General features: G+C 45.9%; 2 protein-coding genes across 4 annotated transcripts in view; both read right to left on the bottom strand.

Moving 5' to 3' along the window:
* STK10 (serine/threonine kinase 10) overlaps positions 1–5,887 on the bottom strand; it is a 48,522-nt gene extending 42,635 nt beyond the window's left edge. Inside the window, exon 1 of the mRNA XM_035559825.1 lies at positions 5,576–5,887. Coding sequence (XP_035415718.1) covers positions 5,576–5,731 — 156 coding nt within the window. The 5' untranslated portion in view covers positions 5,732–5,887. The remainder of the gene's footprint in view (positions 1–5,575) is intronic.
* Positions 5,888–13,500: 7,613 nt separating this feature from the next.
* Positions 13,501–27,608, bottom strand: part of UBTD2 (ubiquitin domain containing 2) — a 60,423-nt gene continuing 46,315 nt past the window's right edge. For all 3 annotated transcript variants that reach the window (XM_035559793.2, XM_035559795.2, XM_035559794.2), the window contains exon 3: positions 13,501–20,283. In XM_035559793.2, coding sequence (XP_035415686.1) covers positions 19,886–20,283 — 398 coding nt within the window. In that variant the 3' untranslated portion in view covers positions 13,501–19,885. The remainder of the gene's footprint in view (positions 20,284–27,608) is intronic.

The following is a 27,608-nucleotide window of genomic DNA, read 5'->3' on the forward strand; positions in this document are numbered from 1 at the left end:
ATGACCAGAGCATGGCACGTACTGCCGTTTTTGCCTTAATGGCTCGGCAGGAGGCAGGGGGAGCCAACAAGCCCAAGCAGCAGTAGATTACTCAAGGAGCAGAGAAGCTCCATGCAGTGCTATGAACCTTGCACCTGAGCACAGCAGCAGAGGCCAGAGGAACAATGAGGAGTTTCATTGCTGATACACCACACCATAGCCCTCCAAGAGACACCAACTGGTTTCTCAGGCCCAGCATGAGCAAGAAATGAACAGAAACCCATGCAAGGTTCGAAGAGATGGAAGAGGGGAAAGATCTACGTGGATCTAACAACTTCAGCCCACATAGACCTCGAGTCTGGAAGCACAGAGCATCCCTCAAACCACCTGGAAAGGCACAGCGCCTCAAGTCAAGTACGCCTGCCTTGATCTTTGCTCAGTCAACACCACAACATTGGGGAAAAAAAATAAGAACAGGAAAAAAAAAAGCCATGAAACCACTTCTGAGTTTCCTAGCAACTTTCTGCAACAAGTTCAGCACATGGAGTGCTAAGGGCCTGGCCGTGGGCTGAATGGCTGCATGCCTGCGTGGCAGGGAACAGGGACACGAAACCCCCAGCCTGTGGGGACATGCAGGGTCAGAGCTCCCCATGGCCAAGCACTGTGGCACTGAGGGTGAGCCTAAGCTGAGGTTTGTTAGAAAAGCCCCAGACTTACAGACAGCAGCACCCCAAGGATCAGAAAAAGAACATCTCCCCCCCTCCTCACATGCCCCCAGAGAAACTGGGCACTCAAAGGGAAAAAAAAATTAAAAAAAATAAATGAATCAAGTGGCATGTTGGGCAGGGATTTTTCTAAGGGACAACAATTGCCATGTGCTTGGGAGTGAAAGGCTCAAAGGCTTCTCTGAGCTTTCTCTTCCACGCAGCTGCCCACAGCATTGCCAAGCTGCGGGCCATGACACAGAAATCATTGTCAAAATATTTAGGCCATGCAGAGGGATCCCTCTCCCCCTGCACACAGAGCGAGCAGCAGCTCCACAGGGCTCAGGACAAGCTTCTCTTGGACTCGTGCAGGGATGGAGCAGTGCACGTTTCAGTGAGTTTTAAGTGACCATTAAGTTCAATCCAGTTTAAAGTTCACCCTGGTTTAATATTGTTGCACCACAGCTCTAAAAGTAAAGGAGTGGTGTCTTCCCACTCCTCTTTTCCTAAGATGTTTTATGGGGGGAAAGAACCCATCAGCTAGTCTAAGAGACAAAGTCATGAAATCATCTTAGTTTTTTTTTTTTTCCCCCCTGTTTCTGGACACAGTTGCAATCAATCAACTTAAAACTTTTTTTTTTTTTGATTAAAAGGAAAAAAGAATAAAAAAGCTAACCAGCAGATTAGCATCCCTCCACAACACCCTTTCCAGGAAGTGCATGTTAAAATCCCCATGAATCAGACTGCCAGAAGCTGAGCCCAAGTCACTTGAGAACCAACCGAGCGCGGTGCAACCTCAGCTGGCAAGCAGAGGTTTGCAAGCAGAAGAGACGTCCTGCAACTTCTGCTGGGCCCACACTGTGGAAGCCAAGCTTACAAGGCAGTTGCACGACACCTCAACAATTAGTCCTTTATTACCCAAATTTCAAAACGGAGCATTTATAGTCTGCAGCAGGGAGAGCATTAAGCACTAATGCCGCCATAAAAGATCAGATAACCCAAACATGGCTTTCTGAGCTGCATCTGGAGAAGAAAGGAGAGCCGCACAAGAGGCGTGCTTATGAATTGCTGTGGCACAGGGCTGAGCGTTATCTATCTCGGCGCCTGTTTCAAATGGAGAGATGTTTGAAGGCGAATTCAAATGAAGTTTTCCACTGCACTGGGGGCTGGGAGCAGCGTGGCAGCCCGCGCTCCCGAAGGGGCCATCCTGTCCCCACCCTGCGAGAAGAAAGCGCTATCAGGGAGCCAGTGTCCCCATCAGCACACTCTGGAAAGCCAAGATAGCATTTCACAAGAGGCACGAGCACGGCAAAACAATCCCACGGTTAGAAGTGCTGCGAGCCTCCTTCCAGCAGAGCCACACTTTTGTAAGTCCGAGCCCTTTCCCTGCCAGCCCAGAAGAGTCTGGATGTATCCATCTACTCCTGCTGACACCAGTGCATCTGTCTGCAGCAGTAAATCCCCTATCCCTGTACCCAGTGGGTTTTTCAGGAGCTGCTTGAATGGCTCAGGGCTGAAGCCCACGGCTGCAGCTGGAGCATCCTTGAGGCCCTGAGCCCAGCCCTGCGCCAGCAGCCAGCTCACGGCGCCACTGCCACCATCCTCCCTCCCCACACACACCCACAGACGTCGCCTTCGGACCAATACAGGCCCAGCCAAGCATTTTATGAGATGTGTCTTAGGTGTTTCTGCAGCAAAAAGTAACTCTGTTTTTAAGGCTGTTTGGAAAGGGCCTGAGTTAGGAAATTGTATTTTTATAGGCTCACAAATGTTGGGGTACTGCAGACTTCACAGGTTAGCACACACTGCTCGCAGCTCCTGGTCACCGACCTAATGAGTGATGTAAGATCATTGATTTAATGAACTTTGGACGGGGCGGGCAACAAATTCTATTTGGCATGCAGTGCGTTGCTATCTATGGGCTGCTATTGCTTCCTTATCACAGCCACTGGAGGTACCAAAACCAAGAGATTAATAGAATGAAAGCAAGGAAGAAAGTCTCTCCCCACCCCCTTCCTACTTTTCAGCTTTCTAACCCTCTGCAACAAGTTTCGCCATTTCCTCATGCCATCAGGTCCCTCTTTTGCAGAAGTAAAAAGTCTTTATATAGAAATAGGGAAATCCCACTGGCTGCAGGTTGGTTCCTTAAGTTCTGCCATACGCATTTCAGGCTCTACTGCAGGCTTGATTATTTTTAATTAACAAACATTTAAATCACGCTTGTCCTACTTTTGTAGACGCTGTGTCAAACCAGTTCAAGTTTGCTCAGCTGAGTGCACGGGGAGCCTGAGGAACAGCTCCCTGAGTGTTTTGCAGGCAGTAACACCAGCAAAATCACAGCACAGCAGAGCCCTTCTTCCTCCTGCTCAAGCCTGGCATCATAAAAACTAGACCTACTAAACCAGACATTTTTTCTTATATGAAAATCAAACTTGCTCCCAGGTCAGAACTTTCTGGTTGGATTTCAGACCATTCTCTGTACAAATCCCATCTTTCTGCCCTGCACAGGGACCACAGGCTCTTACAAGTGAACACAGCATGCAGGAGGCAGGGCAGGATGCAAGCACAGGCGGATTATATCATATCCCCGTGCTTCCGTGTGTGGAAAGGGGGCGGAAAGCAGGCAGGAACTCCATTCAAACATCCTGAAACTCTCACAGCCCTACAAACACCCTGACTTGCTCTGAATGATTGCTTTGGTGTGATGAGCAAATTGACTTAAGTAACTTCAAGGGAATTATTAAAAGTTTTCATAGCACCTCGGCTGCCTGTGTTTTCCTTGTGCGCAAGTGTTGTTTGTTTTGGGCTTTTTTGGCAGCTGAGCAGAACAATAAGGCAAGCCCAGTCATTCACGTCACCATCCTATATGCATCCTATATCGTCACCTAGGGTAGTGCTGCAAATTTAGAAAGACAAAGGAAGAGAATATGCAAGTTAAATCTTCACGTGGCAGGAAACTACTCCGTAACAATGCTACTGCCTATTATCTAAAATAAGGCTTTAGAGTAATGTGTCACCTGAATAATTGGGGAACCGTAAACAAACAAACAAAATCTTGCACAAGAACTCCAACCAAGATGACGGATGGGCAGAGAAGAGATCAAAGAAAATGGAGAATTAAAAACTTTAGCAATGCGAAGCATAAAACATCCGTTTGCTTTGTCACAAGATTAGTCCCCTCCCCATGACCAGCCACAGTAAAACATCTCTAAAGCAGACAGTTGTCTAAGTGTACGTTAACAACTTCACCTACACTTGGAGTGAACTTTGGGTTGTAACCACACGGTCTGCACTGTATCGTATGCTACAATCCCCATTCTTCTTTGGGTTGAAGTGGGGAGCAAAGAAGATGGAATTAGGGTTGAGGAAGTGTTATCCGGCACGCTGACATCCTTAGCCCACCATACATAAAGTTACTGTGATAATTTAATGTATTAATATCAGGCTGGAGTTAATAGCATAGGCATTCAGGTATGACAACAGATTTAAAAACCAAACCAGCCGCTTTCAAAGTATGTTCGTTCTGAAGAGTTCACTATGTAGGATATGTTAAACACATTTAAAATAGAGGATATATAAATCAGGTGTTCGTCTAAGTTTTCATTTGTCTCAGAAGCCTATTAACTTGTTTTACAATGTTTACCTCATTCCTATCATTGCATGAGAAACCTTAGCTAATACAAGTAAATAATTACCCAGGAGAAGAGTGAGCGTTGCTATATACAAACTGGTTTCCAATGCACAACACCGAGTAAACTGGTAACAGATGCACTAATTGCTACCGGTGCTACTTTTAAAATTATAAATATATCAGATGTTAAATTATGATTATCAGCAACTGCATTTTATTAGCAGAAAGGATCCTTTAACAAGGATTTCCACCCAGTGTGTGGAAAGCACACTTTAAGCCTGCTTTTTAGAGAGTTTCTCTCAAATAACATGATAGAGAAAATAAATAGATAAGAGCCAGAGTGCTGTGGTAAAACACCCCTGTCCTGATCTGAAAACAACCAGCTTCCTTCCTGACCTTCTCTGCAGTTACTACTTATTTCTCAAGGCAATGCCTTGCTGAATGTTCCAACGAGGCTGTCAGAAAGCAGCTGCCAAGCAGCAAATTCACAGCTCCAACTCCAAATTATCTTTGTTATGCAGCTTGCCCCAGAAGGCTGGATCCCCAACCTGCTTCTCCAGCCAGCCCCAGCCAAAAGCCTCCTGTCTCAACCTCGCAGAGATGACCGGAGCATTTCAGAGCCAGATACAGGCGAGAATGCAGTTGCTTTGGAGAGCAAAGTACAGCCGAGCATTTGGCCTTTAAAACCCGGCTCCCCCAACATGAAGGTTAAACTGGCACAGCACTGGACATGTCCCCACCAGTGAGGAGCTGGGCTCCTCTTCTCCCTCTAAATTTTCTTTTTGCCAGCAAGGACCACAGGAATACAAAATAATGTCACCCCCGGAGGCTCACAAAACTTGGAGGCAGCCCGGAGCGTGCTGACTTCCAAGAAATCTCCATTCATTGCACCGCCAGGTTTGGCAGGGAGCACCTCACACACTCCGAAAGCAGTTGAGTTGGAGGGAGAGGGGAAAGAGAAAAGGAAAAAAGATGGGGTTGGGGGCGAAGAACACTTCTCTCTCTTTTGCCCCAAGCACCACCCCACACTCAGCACCACCAGCCACCCCGCTGCCTCTGCTCCTAGGCAGGAGAGGCCGAGAAGTGGCTTCTTTTCCCCTTCAGCAGCTCAGGGGACGTGGGGAGGCAGCGCAAGGTGCCGGGGGTCCAGCTCCCTGCTGCTCCCACGGCTTCTAGGGAGGGGAAAACGATCGGGGGCTCCCCCAGCCCGACGGGGCGGCCGCAGGCGAGGTCCCCCCGAGCCCCTTGGCCGCGCACCCACCTTGTACACCTTGCCGAAGGCTCCGTCCCCCAGCTCGCCCACCACCTCCCACACCTCGCCGGGGTCCAAATCGCGGCGGACGTGCTCGTACTCCTTGGAGCGGCGCTTCTCGAAGGTGGAAAGGCGAAGGATGCGGCGGAAATTTGCGAAAGCCATGCTGCTCCCGCTCCTACAGCTCCCGTTCCTGCTGCTCCCGTTCCTGCAGCTCCTGGCGCTGCTCCGTGCGGAGCCGGGAGCCCGGCGGCCCCGAGGTCCCGGTAGCAGCCGCCGAGCGCCCCGGGGAGCGGAGCCGTGCCCGGAGCCGCCGCCGCTCCACCTGCTGGCCCGCCCGCAGCCCCCGCTGCCATTGGCCCGGGCCGGGCAGGGGCCGAGCAAAGCTCAGCTCAGCTCAGCTTCGGAGCATCGGGATGGAGGGCGCGGGGTTGTTTCAGGCTCGCCAGCCGGTTTTGGGGGGCAAGAGGGAAGGCGCGCGTCCTCCCCCTGCTTAAAAAAACCTAAATCCCTCGGGAAAGCCGCGTGAAAATCACGCATTGAATGGGGACACCTAGGGGAAATACCCGACGGTGCAGCCGCCTTCGGTAATTTCTGGGGCCAACCCCCTCACCGGCTGCGGGTGTTTTGCTGTGTGCCCCCAGGGCGGGGGTCGGGGCTGGATTCCCCCCCTGCATCCCGCTGTGTGATGCTGGCAGCGCCCCGCCCGGCCTCCCGGCGTGAGAACTCCTTACTTCCCTGATACATCACACCCGGGAGCGTGGGGGATGATCGCAGCCTCTTGCTGCCTTTGCTGTTAAGAAGAGCTGGATTTATCCTGGTGTGAGCAGCCCTAGCATTTCGGCTGGGAGTTTCCCAATAGTGATGCTCGAAATGCTATTTAAAACTGCAGTTCCTGGAAATCTGTGGCTATAGTAGAATTTTAGCTGCCTTTTTGAAGTAAGCTTCGTGTTCCCCTACTTATTCCCCTCTCCCCAGTGGGCTGTGGGAAAAACAAGCTGAAAATACAACCCAAGTATATCCCTGGAACAGAAATAATGGAGCACTTTTTAAAAATCCAGCTTCCTGAGTCTTGGATACGATGCAACATGCAGATTTGGCAGTGCCGGAGTAAGAACAGAATCAGAGCAGCTGCTTTTCAAAATCACACACCTTTTAATCTCAATTTTTCCAGTGTTTCAGGTATCACTCATTTTTTCAGTTACTCATATCAATAGTAGTGTATTTACTTCATTGCACTAGCTGGCCTGGGCGCTACACACAAGCGTAGAAATGTTGCTCGGATGGCACCCCCAGAGCCCACCCAGCCCAAGTTCCCACCTGGGGCAGGGGTGTCACAGCACTCAGCAGGACAGGCAGCAGTCTGTCCATCCGAGTGCTGGCAGCCTCCCAGGACGGAGCAGACACTACCTCCCCAGGTTACCTGCTTTGGGACACACACCATCCCAGGGGAAGTTTTTCCTAATGTCCTGCTGGACCTCCCCAGCTGCTACCTGTGGTCATTTCCCTTGCTCTGTCATCTACCTCCCTGATCAGTGTTTGCATCAGTCATCTTCATAATTGCCGCCACAACAGCTGAGGGCAGGTATTGGGAATCTCCATCCTTATCAGGTTCGGTAAAGATAAGTCCTGTGCCAAAGGGCTCGCAGTGTGGGCGGGTGCTCTGCAGCCTATCGGAGGGTAGCCCGGTCAGACAGGAGCTCAGACAGGTGATTTCTCTGCTAGCATAAATTTTGCAAATGCACGTTAACCCTTCAGAAGTTTTTGAGCAACTCTGATACAGCACAGCATTTTGAGGGCCGTGGCATTTTTTATCCAGTGCTTGACATCCTATAACCAGATTTGCTGTCTCTTCACAGCCAAGAGGAATCAGCCAGCTGCACTCTTTCCACCTATTTCTTGCAGAAAGCTCACAAATGTTAAACCAAGTCAGCAACCAGGCTAATCGCCTGCCTATAGATTACTTTTCCTTACTGTTTCCCGAATGCTAAAGAGAAAGAGAATATAAACTCCAAAAACAACAACAAAAACCCTTGAAGGTCTGCCCCAGGCTCACAGGAGCACCCCGATCGTGTGAGCAGACTGCCACGAGCATCACCACTGCGTTAAACACGACTGCTTGGAGCAGTCAGCGCAGCACGACTGATGGAGCAGAAGCTGCTAACTTGGTGATGAGACTACACGCAGCTCTGCATTTAAATGTTGACTGCAGAGGGTCCTTGGACCAAGGCAAGCCAGTGGAGTTTGGTTTTATTATTAGTGATTCTGATGTAGTGTAGGTGTAAGGACTCATTCTGTATGGGAAGAGGAATGGGTGATTGAGATAAATATGAGTGGTTCAGCTTCCTGACAGCTAACCTGGATAAGAAGTTGGGCATTCCAAAGCAGCCATCTCTGAGCTATAGATCGCAAGGACATTTCAAAGGCCATTTGCTTTGCTAAAGTCCTTAAATCTGTGTTATCTTGCACAATTTAATCAGACTTAATGCTCTTAAGCATTGTCAGAAGAATTTCTGTCACTCGATTTCATTATGTTTTTTATTATTATATTTATTATTTTTTATCAATGGTAGGCAAGGCTTTGCCTCCATATCCGATGGGAAATCTTGAAAACATGGAAAAAGCGTTGAAGTGTGTGACAGAGGCTGTGTTCTGGTTCTAGGGCAGAGTTTTCTTATTGTGAGGGGTCAGTGCCCTGGTGCTAGTTCTGTTTGGGAGATTAAGCTGAAATCTGGGTGTTTTCTGCAGCGTCTGTACTTAGATGAACCGTTCTGCTTAGTGTCAGTGGCACTGGCACAGCATTTCCAGCGCCTGGATTTTCAGTGCGAGAAAGCCCTAACAGTAAGCACTTCTCCAAAATGAGATTGGCATTAATGCTATAAAATTACAGGCCCTGTGTAATGTTTTGAAAAGAGATATACGGAATGCTACATTGCCTAGGATTTAAATCCGGAGATTACAAACACTGCACTTCAGATGTTACAACAAATGCAGTGCTCCGTAATACTAATTACCTAGCCGCTAGCTGATACAAATACTTGGAAATACCCCAAAGAGCTTTCGGTTACGGCACACACCAGCACGTCCTCCCTGCTGTATCACACCCTGGATGCAGTTACCTGGCCTGGCTGCTGCTGATCCACGTACGGCTCGTGGGACCTCTTGGAGCAGCTGAGGGGGATTTTCAGCTCCCACTGAGGGTATCCCTTTCCCCCTTCAATTGCTTCCTTCCCTATCTGTGAAACAGAAAAAGGTCCGAAAGCCCAATAAACCTGTTTGATTTTATAGTAACATCACCCCCTGCATCCCAGCAGCTCGTAAAGCCCCCAGTCAGGCTTGCTAGCACTGCACAAACACGATAACCAGCTCGTGGCCCCAGTGAGCAGATAATTGACATACAAAAAACCCAGGGTGGTGATAAAGGAGATTTTTACAGCTGTACAAGCAAGATGCCAGGAACATAGGGCAGGAGTGAATTTCTGGCTCACCGAAGCTAATTCCTTAGTACTGCAGCAACCCCATCATGTAATCCTTTCCATAAACCGACCGTGCTCCACGCTACAAAGCAGGTGGGTTTGTTGCCAACAGTTTTCTCCACATGGGGCTGTTCGCAGATGCTGGTCTGCTGGTTCACAGCTTCCTCATGTCCTGCCTGCAGGTCTGGAGTCTATTCCCATGCTTTTGCAAGCCACCACGGTGCTCCAGCTCAGACGACACCTCTTCCCATGGACTGAGCCACTGGCAGCGATTCAGGAGAAAAATAGTTTTTTTTTTCCCAATGTTTCTGGTTTACTGAAAAAAGTTTTTTGCATTTTTTTTTCTTTGGGGTATAGTGGAAGAAAAGGAAGACAGAAAATCATGGGTACTCTAACATTGCCTTCCTTGTAGAAATTGCATATGCCACTTTCATAAATCAGACATCTCATTAATGCCGTCTATTAATTCTGAACAGTATCTCTTGTCTGCTACTGTGTTTTTAATTGCCTGTGCAACTTGTTTGGGAGCAGCAGGCATTTAAAATAAAATAAATCCTGCTAATTACTGCTCACAGCTTTGTGCAGACAAGGCCTGAGAGCTCACTCTTTTCCAGATCTGCAGTTTTATTACATGCTCTGTTATGACAGGCCTGAATAAAAACCAGCTCGTGCTGCTATTTGACTTGCTGGACCACAACGTGATGGGGAAGATTGTCTTTAATGACTTCTGCATCACGATGTGCATCCTGAACCACAAGGAGCCCCCCGGCACAGCCAGCAGCCCCAACCCATCCATGTGCTTCTGCCTGTGCACAGGAAGCACCAGGGGCTTTGTATTTCCTGCAGGCACAGCCAGAAAGAGGTCACCTTTATTCTCTGGACACGAGCACTGTCTGGTATTCCACGTATTCTTTCAAAGCAGGAAATCAGCGCTCATGACCTGTTTCTAAACCTTTCTGCCCCAAAACAGAACCGTCTTGAGAAGCATTTCGTCCACCGGCACTGGGGGACTGCTGTTCAGCTGCTGGACATAGATGGTGATATGATTGTGTCAGGAGTTTCAAGCTACAAAGTTTCTCTTTAACATCCAGAAAGAAGAACTTACGATATTCAAAGACCGATATTTCTGGAGATGAGGTAAAATTAGAGAAATTACAGTCCAGACAGAGGTCATGAAAATGCCCCTGTGTTTAAAATTAGTCCTTGGGTGGTGAAAAGTTTGCTGCGTCTGGGAGAGGAAGTCAGAGCCTACACGGAGAAAGCAAGAAGAGCAGCCTGTCTTCTTTACGGGTGTAATTCCCAAAGTCTTACTTGAAAATGGTTTAACAGCAAAATAGCAAAAGGTAGAGAGTATTTTTTGGGGTAGCAGCCCAGCTGGGTATCAAAGCATCAGTCCCGTTGGGGACAGCTCTCCAGTGCCCTCAGAGCAGTTTCCTGGACCAAGCAGCCTCAGTCCTGGGCTGCAGCGATGCTGTCCTCTCACCTGAAGGCTGCCTGATGGAAAGGATGCTGTCGGTAGGAGCAGCCCAGCTGTGTGAAGCAGTAGTGAAGGCTCTCTGCTCTCCCCCTTTATGCCCAGCCACACGATGACCCCAGATGTTATGAATCACTGCCACACCTGCAAGTCATTACAGAACGGTGGAGAAATATCCGTTTGCCAGGGAGGTGCCCTATGAGCCTGTAACATGTCTGGGGGGAGCTGGAGACAATAAGTTGAATCCAATTTCTCCTGAGTGAGCTGGGGAACTGGAGCAAGCTGGAGAAGGGGGTGAGAGCTGGGGTGCTGAGTCTGCCTCTGCAAGAACTGATTATATTGGCCAAGGCTTTTTCACTAAGCTAGATACCCATCTCCAAATCTAGAAACTGAGCTATGTGGAATTCAAGATGTTTGCAGTCTTCTGCATTGATAACCAAGAGGAGAAGAAAAGAGGAGAAAGAGGAAAGGGAACAGTGGCTGACCTCCCAGAGGGACCAGCATGCTCCCAGCAGACCAAACAAGACTTTCCCCAGCTGGGAACAATGCAGCCTTGCTCCTCCATCCTCCAGTTCACTTTATAGACACCAAATAGGTGGATCAAACTTGTAGAAGGTGAATAAACCAAAGGGATGTAGCCCAGCAATTGCTTGTTCCGTTTTCTCCATTTCATGTTGCTGCTGCTCTACCAAGATGAATTCCAGAGATTGACATCCGAGGAGGAGGAGGAGGAAGGATGGGCACAACTCAGACTTCAGCCTCATGCTTCACAACTCTCCCCAGAAGTAGCTGATACCAGCGCTACCCCCTGCCCTGTACAACAGGGGGGTCTTCTCGGCATTTGAGAGACAATCTCTGCCTGTCCCCCAGTGCCATCACACACTGTCTTAGCGAGGAGCCTCCTCCCCGGCTGTTTTGGGATGCTCAGACGCAGATGAGCACAAAGAAAGGCCGATTTGAGGTTCGGCAGACTCATCTCTCCAGCGCAGCACCCAGTTGGGGTTGTCAGCTTCCCTCTCCCGTGTTCTCTGCTTCGGTGTGTGTGCCTGGGGGTCAGGCAGCTTCCCTGCGTCCTTGTCGCTGCTCTTATGGGGAACAGCTCAACTAAAGGAAATGCTGTTTTCTGTGTTAACTAAACCACCTAATTAAACCCATATGGAGGGAAAGCAAGAGAGGCAGTTTCTCTTGCTAAATGTTGATTGTTTACGCTTTGGACACAGCAGCCCAGTGAATTTATTTCCCCTCTCACCTTACACCGAGGGCATCACACCATTCAGCCTCCTCCAAACTCGCTGCCATTAAAAGACCTCCCCTAATGAAGCTGCAAGGCTGTAGCATAAGGGATTAATTAGAACAGAAAATTCCCATCTCCAGGCTCAGCCACTGACCCCACATGAAGCCAGGCTTGAGCACGCCCGCAGCATAGCATCCTGGCTCCCAGACCTTTACAACCGCTCCGACTCCAGAGAAAATAAACTGAGCGCCTGAAAGCCCCGCTTTCAGGGATTGTGAAAAGAGAACACAAGGAGCCACTCCTCGCAAAGCTGGATTTTACCTTTATGCCCTGTGTTTTTATGAGCTCTCAGCCAGATTCTCCCTGTAGCACATGGGGGGCATCTGGAGTTCCTGCACTGACCAAGGCAGCTGCCCCAGTACGAACAGCAGCAAAATTAGGTCCAGTCAGGACAGTCCCTCCGTGCAGCAGATGTGATGCCTTTGGAGCTGACCACTAGTTACGAGTGCAGCACCAGGTTGCAGGAGCCCAGACGCAGCAGGATGGGTGCATTTGCCAAACCAGGGCACGGTGCCAGCTCGCCTTTGGCACGCAGCCTGCAGGGATGTCAGAGCACCCACCTGGGGGAAGAAACGCTGCGCTGGCCCTAGCATGCTGTGCAACCTCGTGCAGTGAGATACAGCTCAGTTAACTATGAATACGGTCACACTATAAACATTAATTATATTCTATGCTAGAAAGAAGGGAAACAAAATAGTCTATATAACTGCTCTACAAATCAGCATATATTCCCCTAAGCTCATACGTTGCAGGGTATGAACAAACACCCAACCTCACTGCTTGCAGCAGCAACTGGGAAAATTTAATTTCTCGTGCACTTTTGACACAAAGTCCACTTCCTGTTGGGGTTTTGCTTAGGTTCACAGTCAGGTTGGTGTTCCCCTGCTCATTTCACACACCAAGCTTCTGGACACCACAGACAGCTTGGAGTGCATGGGGCTGTGCATGCACACATGCAGCAACGTAAGATGAACATCCCTCCTGCTATTTCACAAGAGACCACACTGCTCAGCTAGAAGACGGGTGAAGAGGGAAGATCACACGTTATTTATAAATCATGGTGTTTGAGGGCATCAGCTCTGAGAATGGGAATATGTGTATATATAAAAGGGATTGTGTATATATATATATACACACAAAAATATATATAAAAATTCAGGCAAGTTTATAATTCACATGGATTCTACAATGAAAATATCCTAAGACTTAAATAAATATTAAAAAAAAAAAATCGAAAGTCTTGGTTGTGACAACATTAGATCAAAGCAGACTACAAAAAAGATATTCATACTCCTCTGATACATTAGGTAGTTAATCAAGACTAGGCAGTAGTGACCTGAATTAAGACAACACATCAGTTAATTTAATTACAGGACAATTACACCGATCCATCATTTTGCACTTTCCCTGTTCACCAAGGAGCCTGAGGCACATTTGCAGGAGCCATGGACACAGGAGGTTCCCATGAGGTACCCAAGGGCATCTCCAGGCTGCTCTACCCTTCCTTAGGGCCCTGCATTTCCACGGATCGCACACTTTACTTGCAAGGTGCTTTGGCACACACCAAAACAACCACAAAAACATGGCTCTAGGGTATCAGATGGTAATGAAAAAGTCGTGGAATTCCAGCTCAGAATTAAATGCCCTATTTAAGAAATTCAAAAAGAAAAACAACACTGAATTTAGTTCTTAAGACATGGCATTTCCAGTATTACTTTTATTTTTAAAGGCAGGAAAAAAGAAACTTTTTTTTTATTGTTTTAAATACAGGAGATTTTGTACAGCATTTCCAACTCATAGAAGATCATGACGGTTTGCTCTTAACGGTAAAAGATCTTCCCTAGGTTAAAAAAAATCAAATAATTTAACAGTCTAAAGACAACCTACTTGTGCTTTGCAGTTGATTAAAAATATGTGCACACACTACTGCGATATGTCAGCCAAGAAACAGAGGTACAACGTAAAAATACAGAATGCATTTTAAAAGTTACCTGATGTTCACAGCATCTTTATATAGGCCTAGAACTCTTCATTGGCTGAATGAGCCAGGAAGGGGGGAAAAAGTTAAAAGCCATGTCTTACACAGTTGTATATTTGATTCTAAAAGATTTTATAAAAGTTACGGGGGGGGAAAAAACGATCACGTCACTGGGATTCCCTCGTCCTTGTTTCACTGTGTGCTGGAGCTGTGTATTTTTTGTGTCAGTACCAAATCTAGCACTGTATCCTACGCAACATGAATGTTTCTTTGTTACGTGGCACACACAAACAAACTGCGTACAAAAGGTTTTTACCATAAAAATGAAGATATTTATTCAAGAAGTACAAATTTGATGGTACCAGCCATCTTTGAAAGCCATTACCATGAGGCAGAGAGGACACAAACCTAAGTCTCTTGCTCAGAACATATGAAAGCAAGTGGCTTACAAATCTCCAGCTAACGCAGTAATTTCAATCATTGCTCAAAAGCCACCTCCACTTTTTAAACATTCCCTGGACTTGAGAGGCACAAACAGAGTTTTTAATACAAGACCAGTTAGTTATTTTAATAAAGACATCAGCTAAAATTTAATTTGATTTAAATTTCCTTAAATCGTCTCCAGCCTTTAACTGGATTCAAATTTCCTAAGGAAAAAGGGACTTTGAAACAAGCAGGTGCAGAATTTTTGGAGCTCAAGATGAACTACGAGTTTTAAGGCAGGAGTCAGGATTTTAAGTTCTCTGTTTGCCCCATGGCTCTGATCAAATGGTCATCGTCTGTAAAATATACAAATACAGAGTTCTACCGGATAAATACCCAACAAGTGGTCCTGCTTGAAGGACAGAAACATACTTCTTCATGGAGAGTCCAGTCGACACGTTTATTAAAAGTTTCCAAGTCCACAGAAAGAAGCCCGCTGGTTAACACATCTCTTCTTCCAACTATTTGAATTTTGGAGGCTCGGTGGCATGTATATGTCTCCCGTGGAAGGAGAGCTATAGCTCCATCTCCTAGGAACAAGAGCAACACACATGCGGCTACGGAGTATCTAAATGAAATATGGAAGAGGAGAGCCGTTTGCAGAGCAGAACAATCAAAAACACTTGATGAAAATGAAAGTCTTAAAGCAGGCAGACTTGTATATACAGTCATTAACCAACAAAAGTGTTTGTAGCTGCAGATATAATAGTAGGACATTCATCTTCTTTGGGAGAAGACAGAAGCACAGCTGCTGAAAAGTTTAACGCAAAGACTTCCTAGAGCTTGCAAGGCAGACCACCAACATCTAGGGGGTTGGAAGGTTTTGTTGTTGCAGAGCGTACATTATGTTGTTGCAGAGCATACAAAGCTCACCCCCACCCACCCAAAACAAGTTTTCAAAAACTCCTTTCTCAAAGTACCTCTACGCTCTATTCCAAAAGGGTGCGAGCCATCCAGGAGCTGCCAGCCATCAACCAGGAGGGAGCCTGACGTACGGAGGAAGTGGTCAAGGGCAAAGAAAAAAAGCCCCTTTCTAACAGAGACTGCTTTTATTTCAACATAACAAGGTCTGAGCAGCTTACTGAAAAAGCCAAAAATCTTTTTTCTTAAAAAACCGTAAACATTCTCTGCATAAGGTGCAGGGTCTTGAACGTATTTACAGTGACATAAAAAAGTTTGTAAAATACAGATCAAGAGTCAGAAATGTAGCTACCACTTGTGTTTCTGAAGAAGATAGAAATGGAGAAATGTACAGCATTCAGTTCGTCAACACTTACACAGCTAAAATGCTTTCAAAACTCCATGGCTAAAAGCATCCCACCATTGTAACAAACTAAGATTTTTAATAGCATTTTTGAAGTTTTTATATTATTTACTAACAATAGATATATATGCAGAAGCATGTCATACTACAGCAATATTTTATCAGTTGGCCACCTGGTTTACTAAGTGTTATGCACATGGCACGTGTTGCCTTGTTGCATCAATGGATCCCTCTCCTCTCCTCCCCAACTTGTGAGTTTTCTGTGAAAGGCAAAGAGGTGCTGTGGTTTTGTCTGGTTGCTCCTGGAATGAGTTTTCTTTTTTTAGTTTTGTTGTTGCTGCTTTTAGCATTTGTGTGGCTATTTAAAAACAAAACAAAACAAAAACTAACAAAAAAAACACAACAGAGAAACCAACTCGTTATACTGATGATTCACATCAGTTAGTTTTCCGAGCTCTAGAGAAGAAAAGGCTTTCAGAAAACTAAAAAGAGGTTTCACAGAGCAGCTATTCCCAGCTATGTTTTCTGCAGAAAACACTAACAAACAGAAGAGCACAAAAAGCCAACGTAGTGAATCAAGCTTTTGGGTGCTGGATGTTCTGCAGGAGTGCTGTCACTTGACTGTGGAGGATGACCTGAAGCATCTTTTTGCAACGTACCTACAGCATCCGAGGCTTTCCTGGAGCTCCCCAGCAGACTCTGCAGTGTTCACACCTCTCTGCCTCTCAGGCTGTGCAGGAGCATGGGCTTTCACTGGTTTACTACTTCTGGGTCAGGCAGAAGCAACAACATAGTATGAAAATTTGAAGCATGTCAAACAGACCTGTCATTGACGTGGCAAAAAATGTACTCTACTGGCATCAGTTCGTGGCCAGAATTAATCAGGAATGACACAGAGGTCTGACGGGTCTAACAAAACAAAACAAATAAAATCCTATTACTCCTCTCGTCAGCGCTTGGCATTGCTGTTCATGGCTGCGTGCGCTACAAATCCGCTGTGTTACTTCAGTTCTGCTCAGGACACCACACCAACCAGCCTGCCAAAAACCAGCACAGGCCAGGCTGCCAGCAGCACCGAGCTTACCCCTCAACATATGCCCATGCTACAGAGTAAAGGTGCAGCACCACCAGCAGGCTTTTCTCTGTCCTCCCCATGTGAGCAGCCACATGCAGACCTGCACCTGGTCCTGTAAGCTAAATGGCATTTTAGTACTTCGTTAGTCTTGCTTCAGCCGTGCCTCCTCTGCTCTGCACTTAAGCCTCCCTCCCTTCCTCCCTGCTCCGGGAATGGTCACGAGTCCTGCAGGAGCCCAAACCTGGTCCCCTGCACTTGCACTGAAGACAACCTCAGAGGACAAGGAATTTCACAGAGACAGCAATGACTGCTTTCGATGCATACTGCAACCTCTAGGTATGTACAAGGGATATGTCAGTCAACATGCTGTATGCTTTCATTACTGATTTTTTTATAATATATATAGATACACTTTGGAAACTTAGAATTCTTTCCTAATACAAATCTTGCAAAATTCGGTTCCAGTAGGGTACGTGCCTAGCACATCTGCCATTTTATAAAGAAGAAATTAAAATCGTCTTCACTTCCACCTGTAAAAGCATTTTACCATTTATTTCAGGTTTAACTATGTACTTACTGGACAGAAGATGAGAGAGGTTATTAGAGAACAGTGCACCTTCATAAACGAGTTCTCTGTTCTACTCAAAGCCCACTCATGACATAGCCTTCAGATCATTGCCTTGCTCCCCGCCATAACAACAGTTGATATAAAACATGGTAATCTGTTACAACATAACAGGACCGATGCTTTTCTGAGAGGGGAAGGAAGGAAAAGGAGCTCTCCCAGCTCCTACATGCTGTAATCTCAAAACCAGGACATGGTAACAACTGCCTGAACAAAAGGAAAAAAAAAATCTCCAAAACGCAATCTACAAAAAAATATTAGTGTTTTAGTGTTTGCAGTTGCAGAATTGTCATCCCGGTTTCAGCTTTGCTCTTTCTCAATCAGCTATCACAATTCTGCCCATCCCACACCCCCCTTTCCAGAAAGGGCTGGAAGGTAATGACATTGCAAAGACCATTTACATGAAGATGTAAATTATGCCTTATGAGACAAGTAGTGTCTTCCTGGCACAAAACCATCCTTTGACCACTGAAAATCCAGGAGATTTTTGAGTTGTTCACATATCAAATAAATATTTTTCCCTCTGGAATGCAAAAAGATCTGGCTGCAAAACCCCAGTATATTAAATCATATTTGTCTTAAAAAAAAAAAACAAAACTTTTGTTCTAGATTATTGATCAGCTTTGATTTCATCTTTAAAAAGAAAAAAGAAAACCAAGTCACTTGGGTGTTTATGAGAACAGAGAACTAATTTTCCTTTACACACCTCTGCCCCTACCCTTCAGTCATCCTGTACAGAACTGGGGTTTAAGGAACTGTCAGGAAATCTCCGCATACAACACAGGGGTGAAAATGAAAGCTATATTTATTTGGGGTAGAGTGGGAAATGCACAGAGAATGTGGATCTGTTTTCCAAGAGGTGGAAGTTGGCTGCACCAATATCAATGTAAATTTCACATCTGCTTCCATCTGTTGGGAAAGACTTGCAACATTGCACGCGTGACCTTCGCTCATTCTGGCTCTACACTGATGCCTGTGGAGCACGAAACTCCATTAGATTCTGAGGAACAGGAGTTCTACAGCATTAATGAAGCAGTAACAAGTTTAAAATTGTCAATCCTAACCCAACAGCTTCACTAGCAGATGACTAAGAGTTGGGACAATTGTAGGTTTAGACCCTAGACTCAGAGAGGGAAGACAGAAACCAGTAAAAAGGATTAGCCTGACCAGCATATTAGCCTTTGGAAGAAATAAAGTAATTTCAGTAATGGCTGAAAAAACAAGCCAACCAGCAATCAAGTTTAAAAGGGAACAGGGAATTTGATCTCATCCAAAGGCATTGCCAGACAAGGGCACAGAGCAGCCAAGGAACAGAGCGCATCTCTAACCAAGGTAACCATCAAGTTGTTTCCCCCACAGATATGCTCATCTGATTCAGATTTTTGAGACTAGAAAAGGATTTCTTGTGTGCCAAAAGGGCTGCTCTTACACTCTGAAGGAAAAAGCCCTGGTTATTGAACACCATGACCATGCTCTGGGCTGCCAGCGTGCGTTGGTGAGGATACCTCCAATTGTCCTGGCTACAGGATCATCAGATCTAGACAGACAGACTGCTGCTGCAAATGACACTCAGAGGAAAAGCTGAAATTTGTGTGCTCATTTCTCCACCTATTTCCACACTTTGTGCCCTCTAGGAACCGAGCAGGGGAAGTTGCAATCCGTTACATTTGGGTAAAACTGCAGTTTAACCTGGACCTATTACAGCGAGCACACCAGTGCCACTTGACAAAGGTCACGCACCTAATCCTTAATCGCAGACCAGTGCATCACCCACCTTAGCTAGCTTGTTCAATGCTTGTTTTAATGATCTGAGTGACATACAGTAATTCAGCAGGCACGTACTCAGGTGCCAGTCAGCCTGTAAACTTCAGGCTAAGTCAGTCTTGTAGCGTGTTTACAGTACAGTACACGAAATTATACATTTACGAAGTTATTGCCTAAGGCTCCAGCAGGCTGCGTCCCCAGCGCTGGAGCCAGCAATGGCACAGGACTGCGTTGCCACCTTGGAATGTACAATTGCTTGGTCTGAGCATCGCCAGGAGCCACCCACGTGGGGCAGGGACCGAGCCCCCAGCCCAGGTCCTCCGCCCAGGGCTCGCGGTGCCTCGGCAGCACCCGGACGAAGCACACAAGTTAGGTCAAACCACACACAATCCCCATGGACACGCAGCACAGCTCCTACTCAGAGCAGCTGCAAGTCTTGCATGAACTGCAGGTGGTGCTGATATGAAATATTGATTTTCATATTTTATTTTTTTTTTTTAATAAAAGTGCTCTCTGTTACTCCTGCTCTGTAGATCAGGACACCACTTACAGTTTTAAGAATCATTACATATTTGTATTGTTTAAGTGAAAGACCACCTCTTCCCACCCTCTTTGCGTGTCCCCCCTTTTCCCTTCCCCTCCCCACTCCTTTCTTTGCCCTTGCCCTGTGCTGCTTGCTGTTGTGTTAAATATGAGATCAGGCAAACCCCAAAGGCCAGTTTACATTTTTATGTTTTGTTTTTGCAGATCTCCATCACAGATGGAATTTTTGCTGGTCATTTCTTGGAACCAATCCATTAGCAGGACAAACCGAAAGAAGAGAGGGCAGTGAAAACCAATCCCATGACAGAGACGGAGGAAAGAAGAATCAATAAACAAGCAGAAATCAGTTTTCCACCGGGGTGGGGTTCGCTAAGGGCTGGCTCACGATGACTTGCACCACGTAGTCCTTTGGGATTTTCAGCTCCTCCAGTTTCATTTTGTCTGCGAGCGGCCTGCCCGAGAAGAACCAGCGCTGGCTGCCAGGCTCCACTCCCTCCACCGCATGCAGCCGCCTCTTCATGTGGTACACCGTGTCCATGCTGCGGACCATCAGTTTGAGGTCTTTGCCTGTGGACAGGCGCAAACGAAGCTGGCATTCGTGCCCCGAGTTAGGCGGCGGGTCAGGGATATCCAGAGTCTCCAGGTCGCCCTTCTCCTCGATCATGTTGATGGGGGGCGCGAGGCAGTAGACGGGGAGCTGGTACCGGTTGCCCAGTTCATCGTAACACTCTGTAAGAGCACCTTCAGGAGGTAAGAGAATGGAGAAAAGTGAGCGTCAATACATTTCACATTGAAAACTGAAGCAGTCGCACTTGGAAGCGTTGACCCCACTGTTAAGGCACCTGGTGAGGCCTGATTTCAGGCTTTAAAGGATCAGTAGAAAACCCTCAAGTATCATTAGAAATTGCTTACCTTGTTTTCATACGGAACCTTGGGGTTGAGTTAAAGCACTCCCCACAAAAGCCAAACGCACCCAACCCGCCAGATAAAGCAGGATAAACTTCAAAAGCAGCAGGACGGAAAAGCTGAGGAAGGATACTATTTTCTCCACGTGTAATTTAAACAAAGAGCATTTCACTGGCAGCATGGATGAGATTTAGGGCATGCGAACACCCAGAAAGTACTACTGGGATGAAATGCATGATCTCAAACCCCAAATGGCAAAGACTGGAGGCAAAAGACTACTATGAAAGAATGATTTTGTAACTTCTCAAACATTCAAAAATTGCTGAAACGGTTTTATATAGGATTTGTGTTTTAGTGGTAACTGCCAGAGAAAATAAACATGACCATCCAAGTTCAACAGCTCTGTGGCTGCGGTGTTATCGCCGGAGCAGTGACATGCAGCGACACAGAACTGATGCAAGTTTAAAGCAGCTCCCACATTCAAATCCCTGAAGTTTCAGGAATGATTTTTCTCCTCCCAGAATCCTAAGAGGTTCCCCAGGATGATCTGGGTGCTTGTGTTAAAGGAAGACAGGGAAGTGGTGCGTTGCCTTGCACATGGCATATCCTTCCCTTATTATACAACATGCACACAGAATTATACAACATGCACACAGAACAGCTCAGTATTACAACTCTTACAGAACTAATGAACAGCTTTTTGCCTTTTTTTTAAACCAACAAAAAAACAGTATGAAACACCCTTACACCCTTCATAAAGGCATTTCGAGAACCACCCCAGAAAAACAGCAGCACATTTTTCATAACCTCTTAAGAGTTCAAGTGTCAGAAGCCCAAAAACGAGAGCCCTAACACACAGCACGTATCACCTCTTGCAGCAAACCACGAAAACAAGATGCAGAGGAAGTTACATCCCAGTCCCAACACAAATCCCTTCTCAGTGGGGTTAAAAAACCCCAGATAGTCACACTCCAAATAAATGCTTCACCAGCGTCTTGGATTTACCTGCTACAACAGATTTCCACATTTTTGCCCCTAGAGGGGGCACATTCACTTGCAAGATTCTCCATCCTTTCGTAGTTGGAAATGTTTGAAGAGAAGCCAAGACCTTAAGCTACAAAATATTTAAAAAAACCTCTTTGACTCGGCAGTTCTGCACACAACGCTCTACTGCTCCTTGTTATGAACTAAGGCTTGTTTTGTTTTGTTGGTTGGAGGCTTTTCCATGCTGACAGTGAGTTGTCTTAAAAACTTTGCTGTTGGATCAGCAAAATTACTGCACTATGAAATTGTAACTTGGGGATTCACTGTTGCTTAGCTCACTCTCATGCCAGATATGTACTGTCTTTCAGACAAATTCCCCCCCTTTTTTTTTTATTAAGGATAATTTGTGTTGATGAACACAGGAAATCTTTGGCTAAAATGTCAGTGTTTTAGGTACAGCCACTTTGGGGGGCTATTCTGTTTGTACCAGTAGTGCCAAGGCTGTCAGGCTGTGACATTTACTGAGAAAAATCAAAAAAGGGAATTCAGAGAAATACAGTTATACCACTCAGTAGGGTCTTGTATCATTTATGAATCTCAGAGCAAACCAGCTTTATCAAAATTGTATTGGATCCAGAGCTTCCACGATACTGCGAGTGTGATTTATATACTAGGACCTGAAGCGCTCATATTTTAGTTTTAAAACGTTAATTTCATCCTGTACACCTAATCAATTTAGTAAATGCCACAGTACTACGTTCTAAATCAGTGCATAGGAAAAAGCAGACTGTTTTTTTTGCTGAGAAGAGAAAAACCCAAACTCCAATAGTTCTTGAATTTAGGTAGAAAAGATAAAGTTGTCCCATTGCTAGGTATCTTAAAAAGAATGTCCCTATTTTAGGGAAGTACATTAAAGAGTTAATTTCAAATACAATGGTAAGCTTGCTATGGTATTTATTCATCATTTATATCCTTGCCCAGTTGAACCAACATCAAGGTCAAAGCGTATGCTATAAACATGCAATTGCTTAATCATAATCAGATAAACAAAATTAAAATCCTCTGAAAGAGCAGCTAACTTGGAGGTGTGGGCGAGGGGTTTTTTGTTTGTTTTTATTTAAGACAGTACAGAAAACCTCTTGCCAATAAAACCTGCACAGTTTCATCCGAGGCTGACAATCAGTTTGTGACAAATTGATGATGCAAGCACAAGTTACCATAAACCTAACCAACAAACGCCCATCCCTCCACTCTTGCTGGTAAAAATATTCCTCAGACCTTTGAGCTGGATCACATACCACTCGATATTTTCAAGACCGGACATATTGATTAAAGCAGAAGTCTCCTGCAAGCCAAAGAGACTTTACGACTGCACCTGCTTAGCCAGACCACGTCTACAAGAGCCCAGAGGGGGGTCAGGAGGTGTCAGCCCTCTCTCCCGACAGACGTACGGATGGCTGGCTGCGCACAGGCACGCAGCACTGCCCCGTCCTCTTCAGACAGCTCGTTCACGCAGGACTTCTCCGGGCTCTAAGGGATTTTTGAAGAGGATCGGGCTCTGCTGACAACCTTCAAAACGTTGTCAATGGTAAAAAAAACCTCAAAGGCACAGCGCGAAGAAGCATCGTGTTGGTTAGAGCTCAGAAGTTAAGGGATGGCTGAATGCTTTTACCTGAAGGGACAGTGAGTCTGGAGCTATTTTAAGCAATGCAGGCAAAGCAAGTTATTGGAGAGGAAAAGAGAAAGCGAGCACATTGCCCACAGCCATCAAGACCAGGCCTATCTCCCCAACCAGATGGCAGCTCTTCACCGAGGCGTTTGCTGCAGCGTCCCATGCACAGGGCAGAGCACACGGCGAATTACACGTCGGAACTGCAGCCCCCTTGTAATTTCCCTGCTATAATTGAAAAACATGTTTCTGATCCTTCCTGTGAGATGCATCAGCTCTGGCCACAGAAGTTATTCGGCACAAAGGGGCATGAAAAGAATGTCAAGCTCTCATGAGAAAACACAGAAATAAAAATTTTTTTTTTGCAAGGTTTCCCTGTTCCCTAGGCAACAAGGGTCCTCAGCAGCCAGTTACGGCACAGGAAAGATGCAGCCTCCCTTAAAACGGAGGAAAAGCAAGTGCCACGCAGAGAGGCACACATGTGAAAGACCAAGATTTTATAAAAAGACTCTAAAACAATAGCAAGGAGAGAATAAATTAAGCACATCGATACTTTATATGCTTGAGTATTCATCGTGCATTTAAATAGTTTTCTAGATGTTCGCATGACTTCAATAAACTCCTGTACAAAGCACCTGGGCAGCAGTCTGAAGAACTGCCTTTGAGCAAAGACAATGAGAAAAACAAACAAGCAAAAAACCCATCGACACACTAATCCTTTCCAAAGCTAGAACCACAGGCAGGTGGTGTTTTTGTTGTTGTTTATTACTATTTTTTAATAGTTCAAAAGTAATATAGCCCTGGAGACCGGGGAATTCTGGAAAGAACCACAAGACCGAGCTTCCTGCTGGTTGTTATCCAGGTAGGAGACAGCTTGAGAGTTTAGGGCGGAAAAATAAGCAGATGTGATCATCGAGCATATGGAATTGAAACATTTTGAAATGAGTTGCTTTGCAGGCCATAAAATTGTTTTCCTAAGATTATTAGGATGTGGATGTTTCTCTGGATTTGTAAGGGAAAACACTGAAAAAGGACTGGCTGAGACACTGTTTCCATCCCCAACGAGTTCCGAATTTGGACATACTTGGCCTTTTGCACATGAAAGCACTACCAGTTAGAGACCTAAACAGCACGAAGGTAAACTTTCCTAAGAGTTACTGAAATTAGGCGTATATGAGCACCTCCATCCAGAAACATGAAAAGCTTTAAAGCATTTTAATGGCATTTCTAGAAAGAAAAGTGACATTCTCTCTTCAGAAAAAGCAACAAATTTCTCGTTTTCTGTTCCTAAAGTGCCTTTTAAGATTTTGAACAGTTTTGCGGAGGGTTGCTCAGAAAAACCGAGCAGATTTTTCTTACTCCCCTCCCCCAGACAGACTTGCTGCAGGAATAGAAATTAAAACAACACAACCCAAAATCTAGCATTGCAATGAGACCACCTAATTTAAAGGAGCTTAAGTGTCTGCGTATAACACGTTTGCCCTAGGAACAGCTGGTTTGTTTGTTTTTCTTACTGAAAAACTCCACTCCAAAACCAAGCTCAGCTTGGATCACCAAATAAATTGGCAATAGCAGAGCTCTCACCTGTAGACTGCTGTTTTTTATCCAAAACAGGTCATGAATGCCTGGAACTCATTACAAGTATCAGGAAACAAGTGGGTCTTATTCTGTATCCTACAGCACAACAATTCCTAGAGAGCACTGATTAAGTCAGGCAGAAAAGCTGAACTCTCTCTTCATCTGTATTAGCAGCTGATTCCAGGTCACGGCTGGGAAACGCAGAATCTTGTAAGAAAAAAGCACACTGACGTCAACAGCATGCAAGAGTGGTGAAGGGTGACTTTGCTCACTAAGAGAACAGGATTGAGACAAACAAGTGAAAACACGCAGAGCTTTGTTCTAGCTCACCTACAACCATTGCAAACTGGGAGAAATTAAAAGAAAGAAGCTATTTCACATTAAAGTCCATATAACTTAAGAACAACTGTAAGGGATTAATGCTGCAGTTAAGAGCTGTACTCTCCCATTTTCTGGAGAGCACCGTGTGGGAGTACATGTGGAAGCCAGTCCCTCATATCATGTATGGAGAACAAGCTATGATCATTAATGGTGTGGACGAACCATTTCATAATAAACCAAATATGAGCCCTCTCTCATGTTTCTTCCACACTAAATTTCCATGGGCCATGCAAATTTAAGCTGCCATAAGCTAAGTACAGAGTCTCATTTCTCACACTCTTTATGAAGGTACACACTTGCCTCATAAGCCACTGCACGACCGCTGACCCAACGCTGCTCTGCTCTCATCTTCAGCCTCTTTTTATTCCAAAGAACTTACTCCAGCACCTTAAGAAATGTGTTTTGTAAGTAATAAGTGTTAAGCATTTAATTCCCATTTCAAGTTCCCTGAGAAAGCTCTTCCATTAGGAGAGCATCATCAGTCTGGCTCTGTTCCACGGAAGAGCCGCTCCCAGAGGCGGCAGGGGATGCCAGCACTTTGGGAGCTGCTCGATGAGCAGGGTCCAGCTCATTCCTGCTTGTGGCAACTGGCACAAGACAGACTGGAATTGCACTTAGTGTACTGCAAGGGAAAGGAGCAGGAAATTTTGGCACTCTGCTACTGCCTTTGTAATCGTCCCGCCCCATTCCTGGCAGGAGATGTAGCTAGTGGGTGCTGCACTGAGTCAGCTACCGCACCGTTCATGTTCATATCTGCGCTTGGGTGTTCTTCAGCAAGCCGAGCTCACCTGGGCTGCAAGATAGCTGATAAAATAACATATGTTCAGCGGTCTGAAGGAGCTTGCAAAGAATAACGTGACACGTTCGCAGCAGAGCACTGAACAGCCTCTTGAGGTCCCTTCCAACCTGAAGGATCCCAACTAGCTGTAATTAACAGCAGATCTTAGCCCGAGTGTCTAGCCCGAGACAGTGTGCATGTTTAAGCCCTCTGCTTCCAGTGAAGCAGACCTCACCCTAGCGAGGGGCAGGGTTTGCGAACCAGATCTCATGAGTAATCCATTCTTAAAACCAGTTTTGCAACTCACACCTGCAGGCTGGAACACAGGAGGGTAACCCACGCTGCTCTCACCAAATCAGCAGCACGGGGCGCCTACAGAAACAAGCCAGAGAAACTGAGATGCAACGAGACGAGTTTGGTGCAGCAGCTTTTGCAGCGATTTGCTGGCTAAGAGGAATACACCATCACTTCCCAAGTGAGAGATACACCTCATGCATGTGTTGTAAATTAAAGCCAATCTGTCTGCACGCCATTACTACCTGCATTTGTCTTTGCATTTGTATTGGGTTAGATTTGGGGGGTGGGAGGGAGCAGGGAAGGAGCAGAGGTGTTTCGTTTGGAAAAGGCTGGTGCAGATATGAAAGGTGCATTACTGGACATGCTGATCCTCTCTCTCTATCGTAACCCAGCATCAGTTAATTCATTAGCACTGATTAACTGGGCTGAAGGTGAAAGTTAATTAACATCTTCTGAAAGACAAATTTCAGCACTAGATTAGCAATCCACTCTTCCTCAAATTTCAGCCACAGTTAGTACAGCCCTGCGCATCTCCTGCCCGATAACCCCTCTAAGTGGGGGGCTCAAATCCAGGCTGGAAGCAAAGCCCCCCTGTGTGACACTTAGTACAACACCAAGCCACTCGACTGGGTTTCACCACAAATGGTCCACGTGGGGCATGCAGATATACACACCAGCTACTACACACTCCACATAACATGGACTGAGTTGACCCTATAATGGTCTTCTCTGTCAACTCTGACAATGCATCATTTCACCCCAAAACTTAAGGGGCAGAGGAGGGAGCAACTGGTTTGCTTGCAGCTGATCTGACCCTACAACTGATGCTACCAGAGTACGGATGCAGGATGCTGCATGCACTGCTTGTAGTGACTCTCCCAGGAACTCTTACCTCATGCTAACGCCTTCGTCTTTTAGGGAAGAAGGACACAAGCATGTTTCTGCTATTCACGTTTTAGCCAGAACAAATTGCTTTCTGTCTTTTCTCTGATAAGAGAGCAATTGTGTTTCAAGCATGAAATTTGTAATTTGCAATTCCCCCCTCAATTTGCAGGGGACCACAGCAGCGGTAAACCCGTAAGAAAAACTGAGGTCTGCAGTCTCAGCTTGCTTTCCTGGTGAATGGCACAGTGGTGGTCTGCTGGACAAGGAGAGGAAGCCAGAGAAGAGGTGAACTACACCAGAAAGCTCAAAGTCGAACAGCGATGTAACTTACAGAACAGTTATTTTTTGCTTTATACTTTCAAGCAGAGCACGAGTACCTACAGTGAGGTTCATTCGGTTTTCACCTTCTCTAGTTGATGCAGTCAACTAAGCCACAAGTTGAGCTAACGCGTACCTGTAATTCACAACATGGCAGAGGACAGCCAATAACTAGACCAGGACCATCACTAATAACTGTGAACTAAACATTGCAAGAAGACAGTGAACTTTAACCACAACTGTGGGTTCAGAGGCTGGTTAACCAGTCAC

Source organism: Cygnus atratus, chromosome 14 (genome assembly GCF_013377495.2).
Source record: "Cygnus atratus isolate AKBS03 ecotype Queensland, Australia chromosome 14, CAtr_DNAZoo_HiC_assembly, whole genome shotgun sequence".
Taxonomy (NCBI): Eukaryota; Metazoa; Chordata; class Aves; order Anseriformes; family Anatidae; genus Cygnus; species Cygnus atratus.